Here is a 17,183-nt window from a genome sequence, read left to right on the forward strand (position 1 = left end):
TTCAGATGTTGCACAGCTGTGGGCTTGCTGCGGGCAGCTGAGGGGCGTAAAGCTCTTTTGCGGCACTTTATTTGGCCGATGGACCAGAAAATTTGTGCGCGTAAGTGGAATGGCTCACGACAATTTGGGATTTTAGACCCAAGACAGTAAACGGTGGTTCAGTGGTAATGTTTATCAAAAGAAGAGCAATGAAGTTAAGAGCACAAAATAATTGCCGGTCTGTTCCGGCTAGCACAAAAGCAACATCCCTACAAACGCTCCGCCTTCTTGCCATATAGTCGGCAAGGAGGGGACAGTATGGCAACGAACATTACAAATTATCAACTGTCGTGTTCCGAGGTCGGAACAGCATCCACTATATAGTCTAGTATTGCTTAACAGATTAGTTTAATACAAAATGCTATATTCGGCTACATAGAGTCAAAATATAGCTACTAGTATAAAATGAAAAGTGCCTTGGAATCTTTCCGTGACTTAGTAAAAAGAAAATCCGCAGAACTAAAAGCAAAAAAAAACTTCTGTTCGCCAGAAACAGGACGCCCATAACTTCGTTGCACTGTTAAGTTGGAAGTTTATGTTCCAGTTTTGGTATATTTGTGAGAAAAAAACACGTATTTGTGGGTAGGGTTTTAGCATCACCATTGCCCGCCCGTACTAAGCACGGCACGCCGACGTCCGCTACCGACCGCAGCGCAATGCAATTATCGGCGCAACTCATAAGCGGACATTCTGACAACTCATAACATTTGCAACTCAGAACATTAGTTTTGTCATTCTTTGCTGTTTTCCTGGTGCCAACAGTAAAAACCGTGGTTAAGTGGATCGTTATAATCGTGAAATTAATAGTCTTTGTTTTATTCACGAACTTGTTTGAATACCGATTGCTTTCATGGAACATTGATTATCAATTTCTCTCGTATTCATGAACAAATTCATCGTTCAAATTTCAGCGATGGCAGAGGACATTGCCGTCACAAAATTCCGGGATTATTTGAGAGTAAACACAGAACAACCGACCCCCGACTATGGTAGGTATACTATTTAACTATTTTTGGAAGGTTCCCTTTTTCGGAGTCAAAACCGAAGGTAGTCTTTGCAATTATGGTTTTTTCAAGCTGTTTTTAAGCGGGATGTCAGAAATTCCTCTTCGGTCTTGCTGACGAACTTGGAATAAAAAGAAGAGCTGTGGAGGTGCGGTTTGCTGATAGAAGTACGTCAAAACAATAAATAAACTAGACATTACTCCAGACCTATTTTCTTGTTTTTTGTGATAAGTGCTGAGTTTTCTTTTTCATACTATGCTATCCTTTTTGCCTGTTGAATCGGTTAACTTCCACCACTCATATGACTTTCAGGCAGTTTCTGGCAAACCTTTTATCATTATGACCATTCCCGGTTCCGAACAACATTTGTCGTCGCTCGTGTTGTACTCACATACAGATGTCGTACCTACTTTCAAAGTAACTTTTTACTCCTTCTAAGCAAAATTTTGTTACTTTACTACTTTCATGAATGTAAGGGCTTCAAGCTCTGTGTTGTATGGTCGTTTCACTTAACAGTGACATACAGTCATGGTGCTCTGACCCCCTTCACTTTTGAACGGTCGGGGAAGGGACCTCCTTCATTTGAGCTACACCTCATGAGCTAAACCCCCTTCACCTGAGAAGGGTCCCTCTTCTCCCTATCGCATCTATGCATACAGTTCTTATGGTATTCTTTTATTGTTCGTTTTCAAACCAACAAAGAGTCTTTGACTAGGGAACTGCATTTGAAAATTTTGCTGCAGAAACTGATGATGTTTAGATAAGAGAATTAACAAAGAGTTTCACTTCGTTCCCATTAAACCTTTAAAGAAAAGAAATTGGTCCTCACCTTTGCATTAGAGATAATTCATGCTTGATATTAGTCGCTGATAAATTGTACGTTTTTCTCCAGATTTGCAAGGAAACTCTTCCTCTTTAAGGACAAATGGAAATATGACCCATACTCAGGGCATAAGGATGAACAAGGCAATATTTACGGCAGAGGTACACAAGATATGAAATCCGTGGGTTCGCAATACTTAGAGGCGATTAGAAGGCATTTCAATCGAGGAAAGAAGCAGTGGCTAAGAACCATCCATATTGTATGGGCTCCAGGTATTCAGAAATCAGTATCAACTTTTTGAATATGTGTTCAAGAGAGATAAACATTCTTTTCTGTTCAAGAGGATTAACAAATTGTTATCACGTATTCCTAATCTTTCAGAAGAAGAAGTTGGTGCAGTGGACGGGATGGAAAAGTTTGTGAAGATGCCAGAGTTCCGTGAACTTAATTTAGGTTTCATGTTAGATGAGGGGTTAGCTACGGAAGGATCTAAGTACAAAGTCTACTACGCAGAACGAAATCCATGGTGTAAGAGCACGTTATGAGATGATCACTTTGAGGTAACCAACACATAAACAATTTTCATCTTAGGGATAGAGATTACCTGCGAAGGATCACCGGGACATGGATCAAAATTCGTGGAGAACACTGCCGGCGAAAAACTGGTAGGGCGGTTAGAACTCGACTGATTTCTTAAAAACAGAATCGTATTTAAACTTACACCCGGCTGCAGAAGGCTCCGGCCCTTGGACCAATGCTAACGCGCAGCGAAATTCAAAATGGTACACCGAGTAACTACTTCCTATGTTGCTTCAGAGGAATAAACTCGGAGAAGGGTAGAAAATGAGTGTCTTGCGATTTTCCGCGTACTCTTACCTCAAAACGAATGAGGAGAATATATCACAATAAACCTTAATCCATGAAAGAAAGGAAGTATGATCTCCGAATTTCAGGCGTAACTGATGAAGTTGGAATTTAGGCTTTTCGATCTTTATCTAGCAGCTGAGAAAGATTACTTTAAGTAACTGCATAGCTTATGTTTTTTCTTCTTCCTCTGTTCAGTTTTCTTCTCTTTTTCCATTTGCTCTTGCAATGCTTTCCATATTTAATTTGTATTTTCATTTCCTTTCATCTTTTGGATCATCTCTGTCTTACTCGTCCTGTTTCTACGTTCTACTTCTACCGCTTCGCTGTCTTGTTGTTTTATCGTATTCCCTTGTCTTTCTTGGTATCACTATTTTGTCTTGTTTCTCTGTCTTTTAAAGTTGTGCCTATTCTTGGTTTTATGTCTGATTTATTCTTTTTGTTTCGTGAAAGGCTTATGGTTAAAACTTCTTTTTTTTTAATCATGCAGCATATCACAAATTTACCTTGTAGCCAAATGAAAGACATGATTGAAGTAGACGATTGGTTGTACCACACTTTACTTCATTCATGTTTGTTTCATTTCCGTGTGTCTCGCTTTTCTTACATCCATTCTTGTTTTTGTTTCTGCTCTCCTCTTTCTTCTTGACGTTACACTCCTTTTTTCATTCTGTCATTACTTTCCGGCATGTAATTATGTTCCTTACTTTGCTCCTAGTTAGGGAATCCGCGCTGCATGATAATCGGCACTTAAATCACGTTAACATATGACAAGAACATTGAAGGTAAATGAACGCAGTTCGGACAGAAAAAATAGTGGAGGTTTTTCGAATGAAAGTAAAGATTCTTTTCCAGTATCTTTTTCTAGTTGGAGAAAGTACTTTTTCTATAAGACATCCTGAATTATGTTGCTCTAATATTGCTACCGATAATGAAAAAAAAAAGTCAAAGAAAGCAGGAGTGGCCCATGACAGAGCCTATATAGCGTTCTCAGACATTACCTGAAGTTTCAACTCGTAAATATTTCCAATCGACTTTGTTTTTGGACTCGCTTTCAAGATTTTTTCTTTGGTAAAACAGTTTTCTGCTAAAATTCAACCGTTTCTGGAGATAGAAAAATTAAATTCTCTTCATATTCAAGGTTAGGCCCAGCACTTTTTATAGGAAGTAAACGTGCGAAATTTGCCGACAATGAATACGTTTTGTGTCTGTGCGAAAGTATGATTATTCATTTGCGTTTCCGAATTTTAATAGTTCTCAACCTCAAACCTCTGCCCAAAAAACTTAGAATCAAATCAAAACTATTGAGGCACTTCGGCGCTGGTGATGCTATTAGTGGGAAAACTGACAAAAACGTGAAGAAAATAACGTCGTTTCTTCTCCTGTTACTAAAGCTAAAAGAGTAGCGAGTTTAAAAGCGGGTGTCAAGGTGCTGTGTCAATACTTAATACTGTGGGAATCGAATGGTTTGTTGAAATATGTCCGCCTGTAAAAAACAAATAGAAAATAGAAAGAAAGAAAACAAATCTAGTAAAACAGGGATGTAGTAGGCGAGAGAGAATGAAAGTTCGAATTAAACAAGTGATAATAATAAATAAGGAGATCAATGCAGGAGCAAATGGAAAAATGGGAAGAAAACTGGACAGAGGAAGAAGAAAAGATACAAGTTATGCAATTACTTAAAGTAATCTTTCTCAGCTGCTGGATAAAGACCGAAAGCCTAAATTCCAAATTCATCCCTTACGCTTGAAATTAGGAGACCATACTTCCTTTCTTTCTTGGATTAAGGTTTATTGTGATATTCTCATTTGTTTTGAGGTAAGAGTACGTGGAAAACCATAAGGCACTCATTTTCTAACTTTCTCCGAGTTTGTTCCTCTGAAGCAACAGAGGAAGTACTTATTCGGTGCACCATTTTTAATTTCGCGGTGCGTTAGCATTGGTCCAAAGGGCGGAGCCTCACGCAGCCGGATGTAAGTTTAGATACTAGTCTTGTAAGTTGTATACGTTTTCCCATTATGGTGTCGGATAGCCATAATTTGTACATCGTATGAATAAATAAATAAATATATACTCTGTATGTAAATGGGCCGAAGAAGATTGTTATGATTGCCCCAACTATTCAGCTTCTTTGTCTCCCATTATGATCCGAATCTTATGTGTGAGTGACTGTAAGCGACTGGGTTCCAGAAGTATCACGAGTCTCTGAAATGAAAACACATTTCAGGTTTGTAGTAATTTCTGGGTGACTTTTTCTATGGCATTCCTGTACTAGGTTAATAAAACAAATAATTGGCAATTACTCTTGAATAAATGTTGATATATGCTCACCAAAACGGGATAAGAAAACACATCTGTCTTTCTTCGAGGTAAGATGTACGTCTGTTTACTAACAATTTTACGAAATCTTTAATCCGGTGAATCTATTTCGACCGAAATACATCTCATTTATTCAGAAGTCTATTCGAATCAGTAATAGCTTCAAATACAATGATACCAAGTAGTATAGAAGATCAACCACGACCAACCACTACTGTTCTCCTCACTCCGACAACACTTCCGAAAGCTCCACCTCGTCCTGCAACCACGGTTCTTGCGACGAATCTCTTCATTCGATTGGCACTCGATCCACTAATGATGTAATCTTGGAGCAGGAAATATTCCACAAGAATGTAAAAATTGTGTAAAATGTAACTGACCAAGCAAGAGTTAAAAAGATAAGAAGTGTTATGGCTAAAAGCTTCATTGTAAACAAAAGGCAGGTTCCTGCGCTTTATATTATGTGGGTTCAGTGTAAGACAGTAAGTCAGCACACCAAAACTTGTTTACGTTGACACACTTCTGTTGTTGACGGTTTTGCAAAAGATGATAATTCAGTATTACATTACAATTCAGTATTACAACTTTTCACTGTGCAATTAATGCGTCTTTAGCTTAAGGCATTCGTTTCCGCTTTAGCGGTGATTACTTAGGTGTTGGTCCTCTCACCACACAGTGTAATTTACTAGAATATCTCTTCGGGGGAAAGCTGTACAATCTTGCTCTTTTTCTTCTTTTCCTGAATATTTTAAAAACATTACGTTCTGTCTGGTTTCTCATTAATCTGTAGATGAAAATGATAGGTCAAATTTTCTGAAAGATAGTTTTTTTTTAGTTCAATACCTTATCGTTCAGCTTTAGAGTTTTTTTTAGTTCAATACCTTATCGTTCAGCTTTAGAGTTTTTTTAGTTCAATACCTTATCGTTCAGCTTTAGCCCAAACATGTGATTACCTACGAAACTGATACCTCATTGGTTTATCATTCAATCGTCAGTGAGTGACGAAATTTATGCTTAAAGGTATCACCCCACGAATCTGAGGTAGTGCAGATTTCAGGTGGAGTATTCGTATACAGGATGGGAGACTACGGAGAGGGGGATGATTCCGTCCATTTCTTCCTAATTGCCGTAAAAAACGGCCCGAAAAATCCGGCTTCATTCGTTTTGGCGCACCATTTTGTACAAGAGGTTCGATTGGAGCGCGCCAGTCTTGTGCGGCGCCGCATCTCCCGGGCCGTTTTTTACGGCAATTAGCAAGAAATGGACGGAATCACCTCCCTCTCCGTAGTCTCCTATCCCGTATACGAATACTCCACCTGAAATCTGCACCACCTCAGATTCGTGGGGTGATGCCTTTAAGAATTATGACTTATAATTTTATAGGACCACTTCCTTTTGTGAAAATTAATTGTTAGGTTGTAGCTGTACTAGGCTGGTATTGCATTGATGTCATTTTTAAGCTCTAATTTTATGGCTGAGATCTTAGAGCAAACATATCGTTCGTGCGATTTTCCTCCCGTCCATTTAGAACTCTTATCTTCTTATCTAATTTTATTTTCCTTTTTAGCAATCGATTATCAACAGTGCGCTAGATTTTCGAGAAGAGCAACGATCTATCCTCAAGAATGACCCATCAAAGCGACTTGGTGATGTCATTACGCTGAATCTTACCAAAGTAGAAGGCGGAGTCTTGGTTAATGTACTACCGGAGAAATTCACCCTATGTAAGTATGATCTTTCTGCTACTAACCATTAGTAACAGTTTAAAATGTGCTGGGAATTATACGTAAATGCTTTTTAACGCAGCTGAGGAGAAACTAAGCCTTTAGGCACTATCCAAACTGTTAAACACTTCATACTTGTAACAACATTATTTGGAATTCTGCTAATGAGAAACCTAATGTAAAGTAGCGTTATTGAGTCATTACAGGATTCTATGATTGCACAGTAACGTTATATTAGTTTTTTTTCCACTCAATTCACCAGAACTTGCAACATTAGCACTGAATAAGAAAAGAGGATAATATTTCTTCATTTTCCGGCAAGACGCCCAGCAACATTACTTTGAAACAAATAGCATAATGTTGGCGAACTAAAATTCTTTCCCTTTCGTTTACTGTCTCCCATTTCTACCTTTGAAAAACCCTTTCTTTCTGCTACCAATAGCGATTTTCGCTGAATTTAATAGCAATCAAACATAGAAAATATGATTGTGTTCTTTCATACGAATGTGTGATGTCTTCCATGTATTCGCTGTTGTTGTATAAATCGTGTAAGAATTGTCCTGCCGTTGTTAGTCATAGTTTACATGTAACTTCAGTACTCGATATTCGCTTACCACCTACTGCAAACTTCAAGGAGATGGACGAGCGCATCGCCGGGTGGTGCAAAAAAGCTGGACCGGGTGTCACGTGCAGATTTCTCGTAGTAGGTCATTTACTAGAACTATTATTATTTCGATTTATTTATGCATCTTTTTACAAGAGTATTTTCGGTGTTAATTGGGAATCCAGGTCGCTGTTTTCTAGAAAACTGAGATCCCGTTCATGACACCAACAGCAAGCGATGATCCATTCTGGGCGGCGTTTGAGAAGTCGCTAAGAGACGAGTGAGTGCTGTCAGTTATTCGTGCATTCTATGTATCCAGAAACTAGTCCTTAGAGTGCAATACAGAGTTTTCTGCAAAACCATTGTTTCATCTGATTCCTAAAAAGGGGAGTCTGCCGAGCGTGCGTTGTGAAATTTTGGTTAATTCAGTTGAAAAGCCCATCATACCCAATCATTTGTTCCACTTCACACTTAAAGGCATCACCCCACGAACCTAGGGTGGTACAGGTTTCCGGGTAATGCCTATACGGGGTCGTAGATTGTGGGGAAGAGGGTGATTCCGTTAATTTCTCCCTGTATCAGTGTAAACGGAGGACCCCGGAACTGTTTCTTACGACGGCATCTGTTGCAAAAAAAAAGCGAAAACCTGAAGAAAAACGAAAGTCGAGAACCCATTCCAACGAATCGTAGGCGGGCGGGGTGTAATGGTTGCGCACTGCAACAGAAGCCGTCGTAAGAAAGTGTTCCGGAGTGGTCTATTTACACTGATGCAGGGAGAAACGAACGGAACCACCCTCTTCCCCACAATCTATGACCGTATAGGCATCACCCGGCTGAAACCCGTACCACCCCAGATTCGTGGGGTGATGCGTTTATCTTAAAGGCAGCATACCACGAATCTGGAGTGGTACTGATTTCAGGTGGAGTATCCGTATACGGGGTCGTAGATAATGGAGACCGGGGTGGTTTCGCTCAACTCTCCCTGAATCACTGCAAAGAGCCGGCCCCTGAATACTTTTTTGTATGATGCCTTTTATTGCAGCGCGCCACCCTTGCACGCGTAGCGTCCCTTACTGCCTATCGAGGCAGTCCGAATTGATTTTCGACGAATCGCAGGGCGGAGGCGGCGCAAGGGGTGGAGCGTTGCAATATGTGGCTTCGTACAAAACAGCGTTCTGGAGGCGGCTGCTTGCAGTGATGCAGCGAAGATGAGTGGAACTACTCCGGTCTCCGTAATCTACGACCCCGTATACGGATACTCCACCTGAAATCCGCACCTCAGATTCGTGGTATGCTGCCTTTAAGTTAAAGCGTAAAAGTTAAATAAACTTCTACTCTACGCCGAAATTTTGGGGTAAGTTACGGCTTATTCAGGAATTGCGAAAAAGTTGTTGCGAATTGAATTGCGGAAGAATTGTTAAAGCGTAAAAGTTGAACAAACTTCCACTATATGTCGAAATGTTGGGGTAAGTTACAGCTTATTCAGGAATTGCGAATTCGAAAAAGAAATCTTCACGGGTGCTACTGATTCGCGATTTGTTCGTGAGGTATGTTTCGTATATTTCTTGCGCATTCGTCATCTCATTAATAATTGCTGTTTTTAGTTATGATTGCTATTGCAAAGTTTGCACATCAATTTTGAGCAAGTGATGTGTTCCTAAAAAGGGCAATGCATGATTACGTTCATTGTTACTTGCCAACATTTCAGCAAGGCTATCGATCGATTGGATTTTCGCCAATGATTAACACACCGTCACTTCTGCATGACCACAATGAATATCTGAATGAAGCTGTATTCCTTCGGGGAGTCAAAATTTATGAGACGTTAATTGATAATCTAGCCAATGTGAAGGACGTACGAATTCACTGATCTTGTTCCTAGGTGATCTGTTTTGTTGTCTGAATCTTCCTTACTAGAGCATTGATAATGATCATGACATAATAGATAAAGAACGATCTGAAATGAATTTACAGTCTTCTAATCAAATCCAATGAATAACTTGGGAACCAGTTTTTCTACTTTCATCAATTTCTACCCTATCAGCATCAACTACGACAAGGAAACTTCGTCTGGGAACGGATCGTTAACATTATTTCTGCCTATAAAAGGTATGCAATACAAATGAAATGGAGAGGAATCTATCGGACAGCATGTATTCCAGTTCTGAAGGCATCCCGAAGTAACGCGTTTAAAAATGGAATTTCTGTTTTTCGTGTAAAGATACAAATGCTAAGCTTATGTTGAATGCTTTCTAAAGATTGCATTAATATGGATTTGGAGATTTACTTTTTTTTTTAGAAGGAGAACGCTTCGTCCCAGTCTTTCTTGTCTCTAAATTAAAGAAAGGCAGATATCTCTCTCCATCGATCCATTTTTCCTCCTGAAGTGTTCCTTTATTTCTTCGACGAATCCTTGTATCTTCAATGTAACCGCATAGCAGTTGAAGATGTAGTCGCTGCTGTGCCTCTCATAAATTCTTGGTTTTCTCAAACTTAGCTGTGCGGAAAGCTGGGTGTTAAGTATATGAAATCATGAAGAGTTTGCACACATCACAATAGAGCATACCGCGTCAATTCAGTTGAATCGTCAATACCGTACTGTGAGTTGTGTGTCAGCAAAAATGGTATGAAGATGCACAAAGTCAGGTCAGAACACTATATTTACAATTTCATAAACAAAATCTCACAAAAAATTAGAGTTTAACAGTCAGATAAACAATCACATAACAGCAGAGGAATGACATTCTCATGAAAACTGATCGGTCGCTTCGAAGAGACAACATTTGTTGTGAATCTAGTCTTAGTTACTCACTAACCTAAGTAATGACGTGATTCTGCGGAATTAACATATATGATCTCACAGTTTTAGTCCTCTATCTATGAGCTTCCAAAGGATTACCAAGCAAAAGAGTCCATATAGATTGACAAGATTAGTTGGATAGGAACTGTTGGACAGCAAATGAAGTGAAATAAAACTCCTCAGTGAAACAGACCATACACTGTGTGCAGATATACTCTTCACACAATCGATCCAATTCAATAGACTATAGACTATGGAAGGGTGCAGTGACAAAAGAAGGACGAATGATTTGATGAATATTGTCCATTTTCTTCACGATAAAACAGACAGAACTGATTGCTGTATACAGAAAGATAGAAGATTTCTCTATTCCTTTTTCTAGCTGTAATGGCACAAAATGTCGCGTGGTCCTGAACAGAACACATGTTCATTCTCGCGCATTTGGTTTGACGGAAAAGACAAATCGGATGGGAAAATCTTGAATAGAAGCAACATAATGATTTGTGAAAGATTTCGATCCCTAAGGACATAGAAAGATCACTAGACTTTAAAAAATTCACCCTACCCTCGTCAATTTATTACATTCATTCTCGTATTATCCCATTAATAGAAAGAACAAGAATGACAGAACGAATAAGCTCGTACGTGTGACAAGTTAGGACACTAACCAACTCGTTAGACAGGTCGCATTCCCGTAAAATACATTAAAACATGTGTGATACGTGTGGAACTACAAATACAGTACTATGCGATCACATCATCTTCAACTCACTTTCTGCCCATCGCCGTTCTACGTGGGTCCAAGGAGTTCACGCTACGGAGGTATGTGAATGACATTAGGCACTAATAAACACCAGGTTGTCCATAAGTTCCTTTCTCCTTTCCTGACATTTTTTATACAACAACAAAAATATTGAAGTCAACAACAAAGGCAGCAGAATAGTCAATGATCTCAGTTCATCGATGTTCTCTCCACCTAGGACTCCAGTTGAATAAATTAAAATGTTGACAATCGTCGAAGGAAACTCATGGAATAACGTGATATACGGAGATGTCCTGTAACATGAGGTCCCCAAAGCGGACAAACAACACGGGACTGACCCGCCAAAAGTGCGCAGAACTCGGACGGATAAAGGTGGTAATTCGCTGTAAAGTACCCTGGTCTCGAAAAGATAGTCGTTTCCAATACCGTAGCGCTGATGGGCGTGGTTTCGTCTTCCCGTGACTCGCCCAAATTTTTCATTTCACTCCAATCATTCCGTGCATATTCCATTTTATTTGCTTCTCATTTGCTGTGGTGCGTAGATCAGAATATCTTTCTTTCTCGCTATGTTGGTCCAGCCGGGAATAGGTAACCAGGCTTGCTGGTACTCCCTGGTCTATAGGATTTCGCAACACATCCGTGTGGATCTCGGCCTACTTTTGTGTTTTTTGTGTTCGTGGTTATGCTGTTCATTGTTTCTACTCGTTTTGATGTACTCTTCTGGTCTCTCTGCCTATGTCATTGGATTTTCCTCTCTTGAACCGATTTTAGAACTAAATAGTATAACAACAGGTAATAAATGGAGGGCGACAAGCGTAATCTTGCTGATCTCCTCAAAGATGGAGGTTGTTCCGATATCCCGGAATTCATCGGAACACTTCCTATGGCAGTAAAGAAGCGTGTTTGCGCTCTCAAAAAATTCCAGCTCGACAGCATCGAGGTGAATGGACTGTCACGTGGAAACGCTGTAATCAATAACTAATTCTCTACATTCTAGGTTGAAGCGAAGTTCTATGAACGTGTTCATCAACTTGAAAAAGAGTTTGAGTCCGAATTCAACAAACTCTACGAACAAGTATGCATATACCTTCTAATAGATTTCATTGCGTTGGAAATTAGCTTGTTTGTCAGTGCAGTGATGTGGTTTTTTTTTTCTCAGCGAAGGAAAATCGTTGCTGGCGAATACGAGCCAAACGATGAAGAGTCGAAGCTTCCAATCATTCATGGGCTCGAGGATAACGAGATCAAGGTAATTTTTTTTTGGCAGAACAAGAACTACGTGCAACATATTGAGGCTAAAATAAACGGGGAGGATTAGATTGGGTTATTACTGTGTTATACTTCATCCTACAGATTTAGAGTTTTCAATTTCACTTCATTAGAGGCTCTATATTGTAGATCCAGTTGAACTTTTATTTATTTTTCCAATTGACTTCAGCTTATGGGGACAATAGGAATGGTGAAAGTGAAGACAATAGTGACAAGGGGACTTTGTCTACGTTCGAGATTTGATTACCGTTCTTTCGTAGAAGCAGAGGATGTATAGGGACGTTTGGCTACTTTGAAGTTAAAAACACAATTCAGATATTGAAGTATAACCTTGCATAGTTCACAATTGTGGGATCCACCTCCCTCCAGAATGTTTGTATAGTTTGAGCTGAATGCCGGTGTATATACCATCATATGGGGTTACCGCACGCGGGCGAGCCTAGTTCGGGCGGAAGCTAAAACACTTCGCAAATGCGTGCTTTTAACTCTTTTGGGTCGCACTTCGTTATATTATTATATCCATTTTGAAGTTTTTATTCCAATTTTGCTATATTTGTGAATGTAATGTGAACGGCGCTTTTATTTCTTGTTAAAGACGCTGCGTATTGTTGAAGTGCTCGACTAAATGACAAATATCTTTCAAATTTGAAGAGCAGAAAAGAATTTCAAGAGGAGAATGTTCAGGAGGTGATCAATCGACAGATCATTATTGGAAGTAGATAGCTGATACGGTCGGGGCCCTAAGATCTAAGTGTTAACCTTAAAGCACCTATGACACGTAGGTTAAAGCTACCAAGAAAGGAGGAAGACAGAGCTGGAACTACTACTACTTTAACATTACTGAACTTTCCAAACAAGCTTACCAGAAGTGGATAACTGACTCATATTGTGTAGTATTTCCAAAGGAAAAACTGAAATGTCTTCACATGCAACAATTTTTATTCACATACTGACTTGTCTTCACAAGGTTACACTCCTGAGGAGACCTTCTAGATTAAGTGGTGTAGCCTTTATGAAGGGTGTTGTTTTACGAAATCTCAAGAAATTGGATATTTCGAGGCTCTATCTTCTATTCTTCTTTTTAGCATACATGACATAGATCTTCGAAGACCATTGCTTAGGTTTTAGGGTCCCGACCGACTCAGCTAACTTCACTTCCAGTGATGACCTGTCGGCCGATAAACTATCCCTTTCTCAAAAGACCCCGTACTTTTAATGACAAAGTCATTTGTGACTTAAGAGCGGTTCTTGTCCTATATGGACCTTCTTGAGCTCAAAAGTCCGGTTCAATTAGAATAAATGGATCAGCTAATCATGGATCAGTTATGAATGATTATAACAATAATGGTAATAAAACAGTTTGGGACGTGTTTACGTTTACAAATGTCGTTAGTTTTTAACGGACATCATCTCGGAAGAGTTAACGAATAGAAATAATAACAAAAGTAAGCATTCTTATTATCCTTCTGCTATCACCACTTGAAGAGCCAAGAATGAACTCTCGTACAAATGTGGGGGAATTTCGCGCTCCAGCAACACTATCATCCATATGATGGTATGTATGCCGGCATTCCTGCCCGCTACCTGTAATTCTGCTAGGAAATTTTTAATAATGGTAGCGCCCCCTATTTCAGAGAATTTTAATGAAAAATCAGCATAGAATTCCACAGGTTCTCAGAGAATTCATGCAAATCCCTTTTTCTTTTTACTATTTATCTCTGGATCGAACAGTGAGACATCGCAGAGATACCAAGAACTATCTCTTGTGGTATTGAAAGTGTTAATTTTTCAGAAGGGTTTTCAGCATTTCTGTTAACATATCATATACATAGGAATACGTTCCAAAATTTCCTTGTAACCCTTCTATTCGCGAAAAAAAACCTCTTCATCTAGCAGTTTTCGGATTCACATTGAAATTTTGCTGATAGGTATTAATAGGGTTTGATTAGATTTTCTTCGCGGGTAAAATGAAGTTGGCGGGGGCGGGTACTCAGTGACGCCCGTATTTCTCTAAGTAAATAATGAAATCAATCGGGGACCTAAAGTCTAAACGTTAGTTTTAGAGTCTAGTCTTAAACTTAAGTTACTAAGGGAAAAAAAGTAAGTTAGAGCGTCTGGAAACAAGGGCCCCAGTGAGTGTGAAAGTTTGAACTTATAAAACGTTGCGTCGCATGAATTTTTAGTCAGCCTACTATTACGGTGCCGTATCGCTTCGTGGACCCAACATAGTCATTCACATTCAGTCAAATTCACAGATTTAGTCTTTTTCGTATCTTGCTTAAAATGGGTGAATGGTTATATTAGCTGGATTTTGAACGTGTCTCGTGACAGGAAAGTCGTTAAGTTTTTTCTCCATTCAACCGTCATTCCGTGTGATCATTGATTCAATTCTGCATGTGAGTATCTCTAAGTCTAAGATTAATCCACAAATTCCAAGGTACATATTTCTGTAATGGCGGAGTGCCAGACACAAGAGTAAAAAGTGCTTATGCACGGATGTTTAGAGTATTACATTCTTTACGGTCGATTCTTTTCGAGGATAAGATATAAAATGAGTGGTTCAGAGTTGGGGGTGTAAGAGATGTTATGGATGAATTCATTCCCAGCAAGTAGACCCATCTGTCGAGTTGTACTATTGCTTTAAGCATTAGTTGAGGAGGGAATATCTTAGTATCCAGTTCATTTTCGCTAGTATTGTTATTTTCTTTCATTAATCTATTCTTTATCTTTTTGTATTAATCTATTTTAAATTAGTCTATAATTCATGTAGTGTCCTTAAACAAGTTTGCATTAAACTTATAAAACTGAGGCGAAGGTGATTAAATGATTATCGGGTGTCTTCCTAAATTCATTTGTACGAATCATGTGAACAGGGAAAAAGGTTTTTTTTTCAATTCTATCCTTCCTCCTAGTTTCGAAATATGCGTTTGCGTCAATAATCTCTTTAATTGCGTTATTTTTGAAGTTACTAAACCCATTCTACAGGAACTGAACGATAAATCGCAGCCAGATGATGGTTCCAAGGGAATTCCATCTTTTTGGCTTAATGTTCTTAAAGGATCTGATATGACCCAAGACATGATTCAAGATCACGATGAACCAATCTTGAAGCACCTCACCGATATCACGACGTCCATCGAAGTTGACCCACATGTGCGTGCGATAAATGACTCTTTAGTAGGAATCATCTGTATAAATTATCTCCTTTGCCAATTATTTTCAATATTTGTAGGGATTCACAATCTATTTCCACTTCTCCCCCAATGAATTCTTCTCCAACACCGTGTTGAAGAAGCAATACTTTCTCGAAATTAAGCCCGATGCTGAGGATCCATTCGGTTTCGATGGGCCATCTGTTGTGCGCGCTGTCGGGTGTGTTTATTTCTTAAGTGAGGAGGGTCGAGTTGAGGTTCTGCTTTTTTAGTGACACAATCCAGTGGAACGACGGTAAAAACATCACTAAAAAGGTTGTGAAGAAAAAACTGAAGAAGGGTGCGAATGCTGGAAAGTTCATCACAAAGACGGTAAATTGCTTATTTTTATTTTGTATAACTTGTTTCATGTTCAATCATACTTTTATTTAACATGCTTGTAGTACGCTCATCTCAGGTGAAAGCTGACAGCTTCTTTAACTTCTTTGACACCATCGTGCCACCTACTGAGGATCACAAGAATGAAGATGACGAGGAGGAAGTACGCTTCTTCCATTAATTTGCTCTTTTCTAGCTTATTTCCTTCAATGTGCCCCCCTCCTCCCAAAAAAAAGTGATAAAAACATAACCGATGTGCAGCACTAGTTGCCGAAGTTGAAAAAAAGCTGCTTAGAGGTATTGATCGAAGAGGCGGCTTGTTGCCTTGTGCGCGCAGACTTGGAATTCTCAATCCAGTTTTGAATTCTCGCTGCATTCGCACAAAATCAATGTCGGGTATGCAACCAGTTGTTGCTTTGCTAGAGCAATTGCTGTACTAAAACCTGACTACATATGTTGTGGCTGATATACGGTTCTATTGATTAATGTATCAGATCCAGGTGAAGTTGAGAGATGTACTGTGGTACGAGATTAAGTTCTTCGTAGTGAATCGATGAGTGACTCAATTAATGTTTTCTACCCCCAAAAGCTTTCCAACAGTATTTGGATTAATTATTTTCTAAGTCTTGAATCCTCAAGTTCGAGCAACAGACAACCTCCAGATTAGATCACTTCAATGTGAATTGCTTCAGGACTCACATGAGTTGATGCGAGCAGACTTCGAAATCGGTCAAGTGCTTCGTGATAACATCATTCCTCGTGCTGTGCTTTTCTATACCGGAGAGGCTGACCTTGGCGATGATATGTTCGATCTCGGGGAGGTTAGTTTTTTTTGGAATGTACCGCTGCGTTTACTTCACTCCTCTTTGTAGCACTTTCAAATTTAATATGATATAAACATGAGTTAAGAGTATCGCACACTCATCTGATGGCAACTGCTGGAGTTTATTCTTCTTATTCTTATTTTTATTTTTTTTTTATTTTTTTATTCTTTTTCTAGTAATGTAAATCTGATTCCTTTTTCTGGTAGAACGTGCTTGTGTTTCCTCAAAGCTTTGCAAGATTAGCAGACGAGATTTTCTGGGAACAACCTTTTAAGTTAATTCGCTCCATTGTTGGGATATTCAAGAAACGGTAATTGGGTTCCAAATATTACATGTTGAGATTCGGTAGCTCAAAAAATACAACTAAAATGCAGGTATGTAAGATATTTTCAAATGTGCTAATTAATTTTCAGCTTGAATTGCCTTAACGGCGAGCGAGCGAACTTAAAAAATCTAAGATCTAAGGATGTTGGTTGAACAAACCTTTGCTTCTGAGGCATTTTTGAATCTCTTTGAAACATACATTGTTTCCCAGTAGACTTGCTATCGCATCGTTTAGGACGCGGATGACGAAGACGAGGAGGAGGACGATGAGGATGATGAGTAGGCACGTGATCGAT

The 17,183-nt window shown here is 39.2% G+C and overlaps 3 protein-coding genes across 4 annotated transcripts; 2 read left to right on the top strand and 1 right to left on the bottom strand.

Annotated features, from left to right (window-relative positions):
* Window positions 1–952: 952 nt before the first annotated feature.
* On the top strand, window positions 953–9,247 carry RB195_001678 (uncharacterized protein; the record flags this gene model as incomplete). Of its 2 annotated transcripts, XM_013448543.2 has the most annotated exons (13): window positions 953–1,028; window positions 1,127–1,191; window positions 1,356–1,460; window positions 1,964–2,138; window positions 2,248–2,394; window positions 2,458–2,531; window positions 2,600–2,702; window positions 5,240–5,319; window positions 6,617–6,773; window positions 7,370–7,476; window positions 7,578–7,657; window positions 8,864–8,924; window positions 9,086–9,247. In XM_013448543.2, the coding sequence occupies 13 exons, from the start codon at window positions 953–955 to the stop codon at window positions 9,245–9,247; spliced, it is 1,392 nt and encodes a 463-aa protein (XP_013303997.2). The 2 variants fall into 2 exon arrangements, with proteins under 2 accessions (XP_013303997.2, XP_064054464.1); XM_064198583.1 differs by lacking the exons at window positions 2,600–2,702; window positions 5,240–5,319.
* An 8-nt stretch (window positions 9,248–9,255) lies between these two features.
* On the bottom strand, window positions 9,256–11,014 carry RB195_001679 (uncharacterized protein; the record flags this gene model as incomplete). The annotated part of the gene is made up of 4 exons (XM_064198584.1): window positions 9,256–9,334; window positions 9,944–10,032; window positions 10,506–10,587; window positions 10,950–11,014. The coding sequence occupies 4 exons, from the start codon at window positions 11,012–11,014 to the stop codon at window positions 9,256–9,258; spliced, it is 315 nt and encodes a 104-aa protein (XP_064054465.1).
* A 725-nt stretch (window positions 11,015–11,739) lies between these two features.
* RB195_001680 (uncharacterized protein) lies at window positions 11,740–17,170 on the top strand (the record flags this gene model as incomplete). The annotated part of the gene is made up of 9 exons (XM_064198585.1): window positions 11,740–11,880; window positions 11,938–12,015; window positions 12,100–12,189; window positions 15,195–15,362; window positions 15,442–15,581; window positions 15,634–15,733; window positions 15,819–15,902; window positions 16,432–16,560; window positions 17,123–17,170. 9 exons carry the CDS (start codon window positions 11,740–11,742, stop codon window positions 17,168–17,170), a joined length of 978 nt encoding a protein of 325 aa, XP_064054466.1.
* Window positions 17,171–17,183: the final 13 nt, after the last annotated feature.

This window comes from Necator americanus, chromosome IV (genome assembly GCF_031761385.1).
Source record: "Necator americanus strain Aroian chromosome IV, whole genome shotgun sequence".
NCBI classification, from domain to species: domain Eukaryota; kingdom Metazoa; phylum Nematoda; class Chromadorea; order Rhabditida; family Ancylostomatidae; genus Necator; species Necator americanus.